At 42.8% G+C, this 14,030-nt stretch overlaps 1 protein-coding gene across 2 annotated transcripts in view; it reads left to right on the top strand.

The window, feature by feature from the left end:
* LOC115143027 (engulfment and cell motility protein 2-like) overlaps positions 1 to 13,760 on the top strand; it is a 39,943-nt gene extending 26,183 nt beyond the window's left edge. For both annotated transcript variants that reach the window (XM_029682995.2, XM_029682994.2), the window contains exons 10-23: positions 152 to 230; positions 4,594 to 4,629; positions 5,047 to 5,097; positions 5,239 to 5,361; positions 5,474 to 5,593; positions 5,756 to 5,860; positions 6,018 to 6,126; positions 6,372 to 6,508; positions 6,751 to 6,914; positions 8,576 to 8,688; positions 8,859 to 8,966; positions 9,309 to 9,391; positions 10,341 to 10,418; positions 10,577 to 13,760. In XM_029682995.2, coding sequence (XP_029538855.1) covers positions 152 to 230; positions 4,594 to 4,629; positions 5,047 to 5,097; positions 5,239 to 5,361; positions 5,474 to 5,593; positions 5,756 to 5,860; positions 6,018 to 6,126; positions 6,372 to 6,508; positions 6,751 to 6,914; positions 8,576 to 8,688; positions 8,859 to 8,966; positions 9,309 to 9,391; positions 10,341 to 10,418; positions 10,577 to 10,777 — 1,507 coding nt within the window. In that variant the 3' untranslated portion in view covers positions 10,778 to 13,760. The remainder of the gene's footprint in view (positions 1 to 151; positions 231 to 4,593; positions 4,630 to 5,046; positions 5,098 to 5,238; positions 5,362 to 5,473; positions 5,594 to 5,755; positions 5,861 to 6,017; positions 6,127 to 6,371; positions 6,509 to 6,750; positions 6,915 to 8,575; positions 8,689 to 8,858; positions 8,967 to 9,308; positions 9,392 to 10,340; positions 10,419 to 10,576) is intronic.
* The last annotated feature ends 270 nt before the right edge of the window (positions 13,761 to 14,030 follow it).

Genomic DNA, 14,030 nt, shown 5'->3' with positions numbered 1-14,030 from the left:
AAGCTTAGAAGTGTAGAACCCCAGACTAATACTATCTGAGTACTGTATTAATACATTTAACCAGCTGCTACTTTAGTTTTTGTAACCATGTGAGCATTCCTAGAACCAGATGCTTCTAACTGGTGTTGCTGTGTCTGATATGCCTTTTTAGATCCAATCAGGAGATCCAGACGTATGCCATCGCACTCATCAACGCCCTCTTCCTCAAGGCACCGGAGGATAGACGGCAGGTCAGTACAGTACCTGCTCACCAATACACCGAAAGGGTACCCTTGCAATATATAGTACATGACCAAAAGTATGTGGACACTAGGGCTCTTACGGTGACCGTATTCCCGCCACACTGGCCGTCACGAGTCATGACGGCAGTCAAATTCCACTTGACCATTTAGTCATGGTGATTAGGCTTCTCCAAGCTCTGATGCTGCTGATGGCTATTAGTAGCCTACCAAACATGCTACCTGCCTGGTACTCAGCTCTCTATAGTCCCTCTAATCACTCTGACATCAATGCAAATGTAATTGAAAATCTAATTTAACACTTCATGAGAGCCCATGAGCTCATGTTGCGCAACATTTCAATAGGCTATGCAATTGCATGAGAAAACAGAGTGATGGCCTCTACTAAAAAGAGGATCCCACCAGATTTCTATAGACTAGACCTACTATATTTATTTCTCAACTTTTCTAATATTAAGCACATTGCTTCTCTTTACAACAGGAGTATAGCCAACCTGCCTGGCATGAAAATTAACCACGGAAAAAGCATCCTCCATTCGCTATTTAGTTGCATAGATGGCACATTTCTTTTCCACTGACCCAGTTTCGAGACATAATAATGGTCCATTCTAAATTTAAAACAAATTTCACACACATATTATTTAGTACATGTAAAGACAATATTGAATCAAGAATATTGTGATGGGTGACAATATTAGCCTATCACTTTGTGAATGATATATTATCACTTGCGAATCATGCCCAGCTGTTGCTTATGCTTTTTTTTTGTGAGACTTTTTCCAAATGAAAGTCACACACCTCATATAGCCTAGACCATAGGCCTACAGTGCCTTCGGAAAGTATTCAGACCCCTTGACTTCTTCAACATTTTGTTTAGTTACAGCATTATTTTAAAATGGATAAAAAATAATCCTAATCAATCTACACACAATACCCCATAATAACAGCGAAACAGGTTTTTAGAATTTTAGCAAATTTATTAAAAATAAAAAGCAGAAACCTTATTTGCATAAGTATTCAGACCCTTTGCTATGAGACTCGAAATTGAACTCCGGTGCATCCCGGTTCCATTGATCATCCTTGAGCTGTTTCTACAACGATTGGAGTCCACCTGTGGTAAATTCAATTGATTGGACATGATTTGGAAAAGCACACACCTGTCCATATAAGGTCACACAGTTGACAGTGCATGTCAGAGCAAAAAGCAAGCCATGAGGTCAAAGGATTTGTCCGTATAGCTCCGAGACGGGATTGTGTCGAGGCACAGATCTGGGGAAGAGTACCAAAACATTTCTGCAGCATTGAAGGTCCCCAAGAACACAGTGGCCTTCATCATTCTTAAATGGAAGAAGTTTGGAACCACCAAGACTCTTCCTAGAGCTGGCTGCCCGACCAAACTGCGCAATCGGGGGAGAACGGCTTTGGTCAGGGAGGTGACCAAGAACCCGATGGTCACTCTGACATAGATCTAGAGTTCCTCTGTGGAGATGGGAGAAACTTCCAGAAGGACAACCATCTCTGCAGCACTCCACCAATCAGGTCTTTATGGTAGAGTGGCCTGACGGAGTTAGAGTTTGCCAAAAGGCCTCTCAGACCATGAGAAACAAGATGCTCTGGTCTGATGAAACCAAGATGGAACTATTTGGCCTGAATGCCAAGCGTTACTTCTGGAGGAAACCTGCCACCATTCCTACGGTGAAGCGTGGTGGTGATAGCATCATGCTGTTGGAATGTTTTTCAGAGGCTGGTACTTCCAATATCTGAATCAAAAGCATTAGTGAGTTCGGAACACACTAGCTCACTGTGGCGCGGCTGAGCCATAGTTGCTCCAATACGTTTACATTTCACAATAACAGCACTTACAGTTGACAGGGACAGTCACCACCACAAAGACAACAGTGTTAAAATGAGGCTTTACACAACAGACTCATCGAGTACCCCCAACAGTACACCTTTTTATTATAACCCTTGACAAGCACACCTGATTAAACTTGTCAACAAGCCCTTAATGAGCTGAATGAGGTATGTTTGTCCAGGGCTACAACACAAATGTGTACTGGCTTCCTCTCCAATACAATGTAGAGGAGTCATGAAATAAACGTGGTTGCATGAAGATAATGTAAACGTGTGAAAAGTAATTTCTATAGCCTCTTTTTCAGGACAAACACACCATACCAGTTTAACATATTTATTCACACAAAACAAAATATACTTTTTTTAGTAAGGCAACAATATATACAGACAATGATTTATATATGAATACCATATGTACAGTTGAAGTGGGAAGTTTACATACACCTTAGCCAAATACATTTAAACTCAGTTTTTCACAATTCCCGACATTTAATCCTAGTTAATATTCCCTGTCTTAGGTCAGTTAGGATCACCACCATTTTAAGATTGTGAAATGTCAGAATAATAGTAGAGAGAACGATTTATTACAGATTTTATTTCTTTCATCACATTCCCAGTGGGTCAGAAGTTTACATACACTCAAATAGTATTTGGTAGCATTGCCTTTAAATTGTTTAACTTGGGTCAAATGTTTCAGGTAGCCTTCCACAATGCATGGCTGTGTGCTCGATTTTATATACCTGTCAGTAACGGGTGTGGCTGAAGTAGCCAAATCCACTCATTTGAAAGGGTGTTCACATACTTTTGTGTGTGTGTGTATATATATATATATATATGGTGTATTTACACTGAACCATGGTCACTCATACATGCATAACACCTACAGTGCCTTCAGAAAGTATTCACACCCCTGAACTTTTTCCACATTTTGTTAAATTGATTTTTTTGTCACTGGCCTACACACAATACCCCATCATGTCTAAATGTGTACAAATCAATGAATGAAAATGAAAAGCTGAAATGTCTTGAGTGAAGTATTTCATCCCTTTGTTTATGGCAAGCCTAGGTAAGTTCAGGAGTAAAAATGTGCATAATAAGTTGCATGGACTCTGTGATATTAGTGTTCAACATGATTTTTGAAAGACTACCTCATCTATGTACCCCACACATACAATATATAAAGTCAAGCAGTGAATTTCAACCACAAAGACCAGGGAGGTTTTCCAATGCCTTGCTAAGAAGGGAATATATTGGTAGATGGGTAAAAAAAAAAAATGCAGACAGTGAAATATCCCTTTGAGAATGATGAAGTTATTAATTACTCTTTGGATGGTGTATCAATACACACAGTCACTATAAAGATACAGGAATCCTACCTAACTCAGTTTGCCAGAGAGGAAGGAAACATCTCACCGATTTCACCATGAGACCAATGGTGACTTTAAAACAGAGTTTAATGGCTGTGATTGGAGAAAACTGAAGATGGATCAACAACATTGTAGTTACTCCACCACACTAACCTAATTTACAGAGTGAAAATAAGGAAGCCTGTACAGAATACAAATATTCCAAAACATTCATCCTGTTGGCAACAAGTCACCTAAAGTAATTACGTTTTTGTCCTGTATACAATGTGTTATGTTTGGGCCAAATCCAACACATTACTGAGTACCACTCCATATTTTCAAGCGTAGGTGGCTGCATCATTTTATGGGTATGTTTGTAATTGTTAAGGACTGGGGGGAAAAAAATCAAAAAAATAAACTATGGTGCTAAGCACAGGCTAAATCCTAGCGGAAAACCTGGATCAGTCTGCTTTCCACCAGACACTGGGGGATAAATGTACTTTTCAACAGGACTATAACCTAAAACAAGGTTTCCCAAAGTCGTTCCTGTGCAGTCCCTGAGACGACCAGCCCTGAGAGGGTGGAGGGGAGGATTTCATGCTTCATGGTGTCAGCCTGAGCTCTCTCAATTAGCCTCTAGAGCAGGGTTCCAGCCCGCTGGCCCAATTTTATCTGACCCCCAAATTTTGTGAGCAAAAACAAAGTATTATAAAAAAAAAAAGTATATCTTTTTTATTGTTCTAGTTTTCGCTAAAATCATCAAGAAATCATCTCAAAGTGATTAGGAAATCTGTTCCCAAGTATTCCCATTAATAGAGGCGAAGGCCTATGTGATCGTATCCAAATGTTATCAAGGTTTGAAATGATTCTGTTTTTGTCATGCTATATCTGTTTGGGATTCTTGAGGTCAATTTGCAGTGTACGAATGATTTATGACCATGATCCGGCTCCCCCGCAATCCGCTCAAGGACATCGCTGTGTCATGTCACATACTGTACTGTTGTGCTCCGCATAGCCATGCCATATCGTGCTGTACCTTACTGTGCATGCTGTATCTTGTGATGTATGCCTGTATCTCGTGAACCATGTATAAGTGTGCACTATTTGTTTCCATTGCCATCACCGGGAACCTCTCCCAATCCACCCCCTCTCAGGAAGAGCATAATAACCCCCTGGACCAGCGGCTCACTGTGAGTACACTTCATCCCACAATCCTTCGCTCCATCCTCTCCGCCCCCTCTTCCCTCTGATCCATAGAGAACCATGGGCTGCCACCCTCATAGTTCAATCCACTCAGATGAAGTCAGTGGGGAAGAATACAGTATGCAATCTTGTCATAGTAACTCTGGGTCCCTATAGTGGTAGCAGCTGCGTTCTGCACTATTAGACGTCTCACTGGTGATGACGTCTATGATGATGTGACCCCCCACACACAATAAATATGGAATTGTAACAGTTATGAACCCATCCAGGGCCTAGTGATTTGACTGTGAGCCTTTCCTCAAATGAGCCTTTTGATATTGTTGTCTGGTAGTAAGCTTATTGCCTAGCTGTTCCATACTGGCCTTGCTTTTGAGGCTCACTGTATTTGTCTATTTCCCTCTCAGGAGATGGCGAGCACCCTTGCCCAGAAACACCTACGATCCATCATCCTCAATGTGAGTTTCGGGGAAAGCCTGAGTGTACTTGTCTTGGATAACCAGTCACAACCAAACAGCCCTTCATAATAACATGATGCTTTCTAAACAGTACAGATGGAGAGGTGCTGCTGCTCCTAATATGTGTGTCATCTCTCGCAGCACGTTATCCGAGGCAACAGACCAATCAAAGCCGAGATGGCGCACCAGCTCTACGTGCTGCAGGTACTGACCTTTAACCTTCTGGAGGAACGCATGATGACCAAGATGGATCCCAGCGACCAGGTAAAACAACCAGAAGCAGTTTTTCTTTTTGTATTCCCTGAGTCTTTCACATCAACCCTTTTCACCCTCATACCGTTTGATGTTTTTAAGTTCTGCGCTCATCCATTTCCAGGCCCAGAGGGACATCATTTTCGAGTTGCGCAGGATTGCGTTTGACGGGGAGAACGACCCCAGTGGCACGGAGAAGAGAAAGGCTATGTACACCAAGGACTACAAGATGCTGGGCTTCACTGTGAGTCCAGCTAGTGGGTTGCTTTCATCTGTATAACTGCTCTCTAGAGAGGTTGTTTGGGTCGGAGAGTGAGTGGATGTGTTAAAACAGTTGTTTGGGGTCATAAAGGGATTGCTATGGGTCTGTCCTTGTCATTGACTCACCTGTCGGTTGTTTCTCCAGAACCATGTGAACCCTGCCATGGACTTCACGCAGACCCCTCCAGGGATGCTGGCCCTGGACAACATGCTCTACCTGGCCAAGCTGCACCAGGACACCTATATCAGGGTGTGTGTGCCATTTTAAGACAGAGCCTGTACCACACTCTCCAGTGAAGGTTTTCTGTGACAAAAAGTTCTGAACAAATACATTTTATATTTCAAATGGTAGCACTTGAGTTTTCCCGAGTGTGACCATATATATATGTGTGTGTCACTCACATCAGATTGTTCTGGAGAACAGCAGCCGCGAGGACAAACACGAGTGTCCTTTTGGTCGCTGTGCCATCGAGCTCACTCGTATGCTGTGTGAGATACTACAAGTGGGAGAATTGCGTGAGTACACTTCTCGCAGATGGACACCACACATTACGATGGCTTTAAGGCGGACGTGGCATTCAAGGAAGCCTCAATCTTTTTGGGGCTTGTCCAAGCTAATCAGAGTGGCCAACCTCATTCATTTTTAATGTACTTGTATCCTCAGAGGGATAACTGATGTACAATTTTTCAGGATAACCTCATGCATTATAATAAGTATTCGATGGTGTGTGTGTGTGTGTGTGTGTGTTCCTTCTCTCCAGCCAACGAGGGCTGCAACGACTACCACCCCATGTTCTTTACTCACGACCGGGCGTGGGAGGAGTTCTTCTGCGTCTGCATCCAACTGCTCAACAAGACCTGGAAGGAGATGAGGGCCACGGCTGAGGACTTCAACAAGGTCAGAGTTCATCTACCAGAGTCAGTTGATCACTTGGTTACTTAGGACTTAGGCCATTAATGACTCCTATCCATCCCACTTTGTTTATCTGGTTGACTCTGGTTGGTAAAGGAAAAGCTGATAACTCGCATGGCTTCAATGTAATGTAACAAGTGCCAATGTTTCGACAGCTAAGCTGCCTTTAATGTATCAGGGTTTTCACTAAATGTTTGACTCTGGTTGTTAACCCATTGGTTGGCCAGGTGATGCAGGTGGTTCGGGAGCAGATCACCCGGGCTCTGGCCATGAAGCCCTCGTCCCTGGACCATCTGAAGGGTAAACTGCGAGGCCTCAGCTACTCTGAGATCCTGCGTCTGCGCCAGTCGGAGAGGATGAGCCAGGACGACTTCCAGTCACCACCCATTATGTCAGTCCCACATCCACGTTAACTTTTTGACTTTGTCCATCAGATTAGTCTGCCTTTGTGTTTGGGTTTAACCCCCCGTGTCAGTATTTTAGCCTCTCTTCAGACTTAGTTTTCATTTCAAAAGTTTCATGGTACTGTATGACAGGATTAGGGTCAATTCCATTTAAATTCAGGAAGGAAACTATGGAGCCCCTTAGGGGTCAAGGTGGAGAAAAAAACTGCCAGGATAATCCATTCCCTTGTTTTAAAAAAATAAATTTCTTCGGATTCTTTATTCGTTCCCTCAGTTTATTCCTGATTTGTGTAGCTCTAAGCCTAAAAACAGCATTCTCCTCATGTAGGCTACCATGACAGCCCCCACATGGCCGATAACATTGCAGCCTAACTATAATTCTATTTAGTCAATTACATGCTTCAAATGGTGATGATCACTGACCATTCAATAGCTTATTTCCAGTTTCAGTGTTTTCATATGCCTCCGAGTCATATGGGCAAATAGGTAATGGGTGTGCAAAACCCATGAAGTAGGCTAGGTCATTTCAATAGCCTGAAAAGCCAGGAGCCTCACTAGCAGTCAACTGGATGATGCATGTTTACGATGCAAACCAAATAGGCTACACAGTTGTCTATTTTGCGCGCCTCTCATCCCTGCGACCCAGTGTTTTACCCCTTGTGCATAAAGTTAGTGCCAAGTACTCCAGTAAAACATGGTGCAGCCAAACGCCTTGGTGTGTTTGTTGTTTACAATTGTGCATGTGACTCATAGAAGGCAGAAATTGCAAATTGATTGTGCGTCATTTCCAAGAGGCTTCGGTGTTACCAGGTACAATGATGCACTCGTCCCTGTGCTCGACAGGTGAACTTCTTGTGCGACGTAATCAACCAGGCACAGATCGATGGTTTAAATCAGCTCTGGTTCTATGTTCATAACTAAAACTGTCTATTTCCTTTGTTGGGATGACAATGCGTCACCTGGAAATGAGCAAAGTTCCAGGCTAGGGTAGGTAGCTAAAGAACTCTTCCAGAATACAGATATAGAACAGCGAAGGTCACGAAGCAGAGCCAGATGGAATTCTTGCCTAGGGATGAGAGCTCATCACTGCACCGTATTTGCACCTTGAGGGGTTTTTGTACGCCCGTTACCTATTATTTGCCCATATGACTCGGAGGCATATGGAAACACTGAAACTGGAAATAAGCTATTGAATGGTCAGTGTTCATCACCATTTGAAGCATGTAATTGACTAAATATAACATATTGCAGCCTAAATATAATTATCGGCCATGTGGGGCTGTCATGGTAGCCTACATAAGGCGATGAAAAAAGAAATCTGTGAACGGATACAAAAACAGAGGGAACAAATACAAAATCTAGAGGGAATGGATAAAAAACAGTGGGACCAGATTAGCCTGGCTGTTTTTTTTTTCTTTCTCCACCATGACCACTAAAGGGGCTCTGTGGGACACTGAAATTCCAATTACACTTTTTTTCTCATTGAAAAGCATTCAGGAAAATTGGAATTTCAGTTTACGTTCTGAATTGACTGAATTGAAATAGAGTTGACTCCCACCCTGCTCTATGAACAATATAGGTTAGTTAGCGCGTGTGTATTTTGGTTGCTGTTCAATGCTACCAGACCTATGTGAGTGTTGTGTTGCAGTGAGCTACGCGAGAGGATTCAGCCAGAGATCCTGGAGCTGATCAAGCAGCAGAGGCTCAACCGCCTGTGTGAGGGAAGCTGCTTCCGCAAGCTGGGCAACCGCCGCAGACAAGGTGGGCACACACACTTAAATGAACAGAGTGATAGGAGCAAGAGCAGTGTGCGGGTTTTCTTTTAAAAAGCATTATTCCTACGCACCTGCAACAAGATACGCTTTTGAATATTTGCTGAGCACTACCTTTCTGTGTTTTTTCTTTTCACTGCCGTCATCTTTTGTCCTCAGAGAAGTTCTGGTTCTGCCGCCTGTCTCTGAACCACAAGGTGCTGCACTATGGAGATCTGGACGAGTCTCCCCAGGGGGAAGTGCCCCTTGAGCTGCTCACCGACAAGAGTGAGTATCCTGGCTGCAACTCTGTGTCTCCCCCCACTCACTCTCAGTGATGGGGTCACCGTGACCTGTGCAATCGTGACTATTTGAGATTCGAGTGAGGTTGCCTATCAAAAGGCAAGCTAATCAGGTGAAGTCTCAATGAACATGGAGAGGCATTAGCTCTGAGCTGATGTTGCACAGATTCACTTGTCGTCTGAAGGGCAGACGATCCAGTCAAGTGTTACGACTGACACTGACTGATCCACATCACACCTAGGTCAGTGGAACTGTGCAGTGGTTGACTTAGATAAATGCCTGTTCATCTCGTCTTAATTTCCTGCTCTTTGTCGTCTTCCCCTTCAGTCCCCGTGTCTGATATCAAGTCTGTGGTGACGGGGAAGGACTGCCCCCACATGAAGGAGAAGAGTGCACTGAAACAAAACAAGGTAGGCTACTGTGGCCTCTTATCAGCAGAGTGCATCCCAAATGGTAACCTATTCCCTATATACTGCACTACTTGGATATAGGGTGCAATTTGGGACATAGACCTGTTGGTGTGATGTCTGTTAGCATGACTTCTTCAGCTCAATGGTTATGGAGTATCTAGGGAGTTTCTCTCTCCTCCGTCCTCTCCTACGTGACCTGGAAACCAATAAGTGGTCTCCATATGTATGAGAGTGTCAGTTCGTTAATATGCCAACAGAGGACTTTGCTCCTCTTCTCGATTGCCATCTCCAGCGGAGGGTACTCCGGTGTATCCTACTGCGGGAAGACTTTTGAATTCTGCCACATCCCCTTTAAAACAGCTGTTTTCTCAGATGAGAAAAGCATGTACACATTTAAAAGCTATATGTAACCGTGTTGCTTCTGTCCCTCTCCTTGCCCCGGCCTGGGCTTGAACCAGGAACCCTCTGAACACATCAACAACTGCCTTCCATGAAGCATCGGTACTATTCACTCCACTAAAAGCCGCGGCCCTTGCAGAGCAAGTGAAACAACTACTCTAAGGTCTCAGAGCAAGTGACGTCGCTGATTGAAACACTACTAGCGCACTCTGCTAACTAGCGAGCCATTTCACACCGGTTACATATACGCTACTTATCCTTTCATCTATAAAATAGCACAACTAGCTACATTTATTTTTATCTCTTTACACATGTTTTGGGATTCCACCTCCTGTAAACGTCATTTGTCTGATAATGTGCTAATGAAGGAGTCTCATTTCATACAAGCCCATTTGTTTTCACGTTTCCTTATCTCATCTCCTCGATTACCTTTTTCAAAAAGGAGGCGAGGAGAGGACCGAGGAGAGAATGCGAGGAAATCCATCCTAGTGCACTGTATGATGTTTATATTAGAGGTTTGGACATGAGGTGTGCTCTCTTGTTTGGGTAGGAGGTTTTAGAGCTGGCCTTCTCTGTCCTGTACGATCCTGATGAGAACCTCAACTTTGTGGCCCCCAACAAATATGAGGTGAACGGCATGTTTAACCCCTCAGAATTAATAACTCTGAAGACATGATCTGCGTTGTATGTGAGGGCATACCGCAAATGTACTGTCTGTTATCTGACCCGTGCTTTCTATTTGCTTTGTGTGTTGTGTGCGTGCATGCGCCTGCCTGCACTGAGCAGTACTGTGTCTGGACTGATGGGTTGTGTGCGTTGCTGGGCCGAGAGATGGGCAGTGACCTCACCCGCAGCGACCTGGACACGCTCATCTCCATGGAGATGAAGCTCCGCCTCCTGGACCTGGAGAACATCGCCATACCCGAAGCCCCTCCCCCTGTTCCAAAAGAGCCCAGCACTTACAACTTCACCTACAACTACGGCTGAGGGGTGTGTGTAAGGCCGGTTTGTGTGAGAGAGCTGGGCCGTATTTGTGTCGGTGTGTGTGGGGCACGGTTGCGTGTGTGTATTTGTGTGTAATAAGACGAAGGAAACCACTCATCCCCCCTAGCCACTTAATCTTGAAATCAACATCACTTGTCTGATACTCTGAAATCCAACTGCCCACAAATAATCCAGGCAGGCTACGTAACACTAGACAACAAAATGTTCCATTGTATTTAAAAAAAATAATAATCACCGTTATGGTACATGCTTGATACGAACCTGAAAGTTAATATTTTGTTTCATAATTCATCACTTCATGGCCGTACCAACTGTTTTTGTTAAATAAGCTCTGTGTTTTGAACAGTTACAGCTGAGCTCCAATATTGCTTCATGCATCGTCATAACAATAGAACCAGATCTGTTTGAACTGACACATCACGGCCCAGGGTCTTTTCCAAGGTGTTGTATTCAAGCCACTCCCCGTGTCTGCTCATCCTCTAATTCAGTACTAATCAATATTATTGATGTTTGTTATGCAGAATCTGATTATATTTTTGTAAATGACTGTGAACTCAGACTCAGCTTTGAAGAGAAGGAACATTAACGTGGTTTAGGGCACAAAAGATTGAGCTAGGTATTAAACTGACAGAGGTATCAGAGAAAGCAGTAAGCCATTTGATGGCTTATCACATATTTGTCTTCTATAATTATTATACTTTGCACAGTCAGACTCAGTTGCCAAATGGTGATCTGTATGTGGAGACATTTAACACTAAACAAAATGGACCTTTCACCACGCAAACACTCAGTCACATATTCTCTGGAATTATTAGGTTAGGAGATGGCCAAAATGCCTCGTAACATGAATCCTCAATGGTCAAGGTGTCAAATATTGAATAATGTGTTTTTGTTGTATCTTGCACTGCTGATGAAAGTAACAAGAAATGTGCTCAGTATATGCTATTGGAGTTTGGTTACACTGTACGTAAATGAATAGGATTCAGTGGTCTTGTATTGCAAGTTATTTGTAAAAGGGTTCTGATATTTGATGTCCCATTGTTCATAGTACACAATCTAAAAGGGATGTTATGTCAAAGACATCACTGTCAAAAGCTTGTAGCTGCTTAAAGAATTCTACAAAATGCCACATTGAACAAAGTCGGCTTGCTAATGGACACCCCAACAGTATGGAGACTTCTGAAGAGGCTTAAGCATTAGGTACACTTTAACATGACATGCTAAACCATGACTGTGTTCAGGCTAGTGCTGTTAGTGAATGACATGTTAGTCATGAAATACATTTACAGTTGAAGTCGGAAGTTTACATACACTTAGGTTGGAATCATTAAAACTCGTTTTTCAACCACACCACAAATTTCTTGTTAACAAACTATAGTTTTGGCAAGTCAGTTAGGACCTACTTTATGCATGACACAGGTCATTTTTCCAACAATTGTTTACAGACAGATTATTTCACTTGTAATTCACTGTATCACAAATCCAGTGGGTCAGAATTCTACATACACTAAGTTGACTGTGCCTTTGAACAGCTTGGAAAATTCCAGAAAATGATGTCATGGCTTTAGAAGCTTCTGATAGGGTAATTGACATAATTTGAGTCAATTGGAGGTGTACCTGTGGGTGTATTTCAAGGTCTACCTTCAAACTCAGGGCCTCTCTGCTTGACATCATGGGGAAATCAAAACAATTCAGCCAAGACCTCAGAAAAAAAAATGGTAGACAATTTCCAAACGCCTGAAGGTACCACGTTCATCTGCACAAACAATAGTACACAAGTATAAACACCATGGGACCATGCAGCCGTCATACCGCTCAGGAGGGAGACGTGTTCGATCTCCTAGAGATTAACGTACTTTAGTGCAAGAAGTGCAAATCAATCCCAGAACAACAGCAAAGGACCTTGTGAAGATGCTTGAGGAAACCAGTACAAAAGTATCTACATCCACAGTAAAACGAGTCCTATATTGACATAACCTGAAAGGCCGCTCAGCAAGGAAGAAGCCACTGCTCCAAAACCTCCATAAAACAGCCAGACTACGGTTTGCAACTGCACATGGGGACAAAGATTGTACTTTTTGGAGAAATGTCCTCTGGTCTGATTAAACAAAAATGGAACTGTTGGCAATAATGACCATTGTTATGTTTGGAAGAAAAAGGGGGATGCTTGCAAGCCGAAGAACACCATCCCAACCGTGAAGCGCGGGGGTGGGAGCATCATGTTGTGGGGGTGCTTTGCTGCAAGAGGGACTGGTGCACTTCACAAAATAGATGGCATCATGAGGAAGGACAATTACGTGGATATATTGAAGCGTTAGTTAGACATTAGTTAGGAAGTTAAAGCTTGGTCGCAAATGGGTCTTCCAAATGGACAATGACCCCAAGCATACTTCCAAAGTTGTGGCAAAATGGCTTAAGGACAACAGAGTCAAGGTATTGGAGTAGCCATCACAAAGCCATGACCTCAATCCTATAGAAAATGTGTGGGCAGAACTGAAAAAGCGTGTTGCGAGCAAGGAGGCCTACAAACCTGACTCCGTTACACCAGCTCTGTCAGGTGAATTTTGGCCCATTCCTGCTAACTTATTGTGGGAAGCTACCTGAAATGTTTGACCCAAGTTAAACAATTTAAAGGCAATGCTACCAAATACTAATTGAGTGTATGTAAACTTCTGACCCACTTGGAATGTGATGAAAGAAATAAAAGCTTAAATAAATCATTCTCTCTACTATTATTATGACATTTCACAATCTTAAAATAAAGTGGTGATCCTAACTGACCTAAGACAGGGAATTTTTACTAGGATTAAATGTCAGGAATTTTGAGTTTAAATGTATTTGGCTAAGGTGTATGTAAACTTCCGACTTCAACTGTACGTATGGTATTCATATATAAATCATTGTCTGTATATATTGTTGCCTTACTAAAAAAGTGTTTTGTGTGAATAAATATGTTAGACTCGTATGGTATGTTTGTCCTGGAAAAGAGGGTATTGAAATGACTTTTCACACGTTTACATTATCTTCATGCAACCACGTTTATTTCATGACTCGTAGGCCATACAAGCTCATAGAAACTGGACTGCTGAGTTCTAAATCGTGTAGCGTGTAATAATTGTCTGTTCTCGGTTGCAACACTCCGTAGTGAATTCCAAACTGCCTTTGGAAGCAATGTCAGCACAATAACTGTTCGTTGGGAGCTTTATGAAATGGGTTTCTATGGCCGAGCACACAA

This window comes from Oncorhynchus nerka, linkage group LG15 (genome assembly GCF_034236695.1).
Source record: "Oncorhynchus nerka isolate Pitt River linkage group LG15, Oner_Uvic_2.0, whole genome shotgun sequence".
Lineage (NCBI taxonomy): Eukaryota > Metazoa > Chordata > Actinopteri > Salmoniformes > Salmonidae > Oncorhynchus > Oncorhynchus nerka.
The sequence above is the reverse complement of the archived record's forward strand: the minus strand, read 5'-3'. Positions and strand labels throughout refer to the sequence as shown.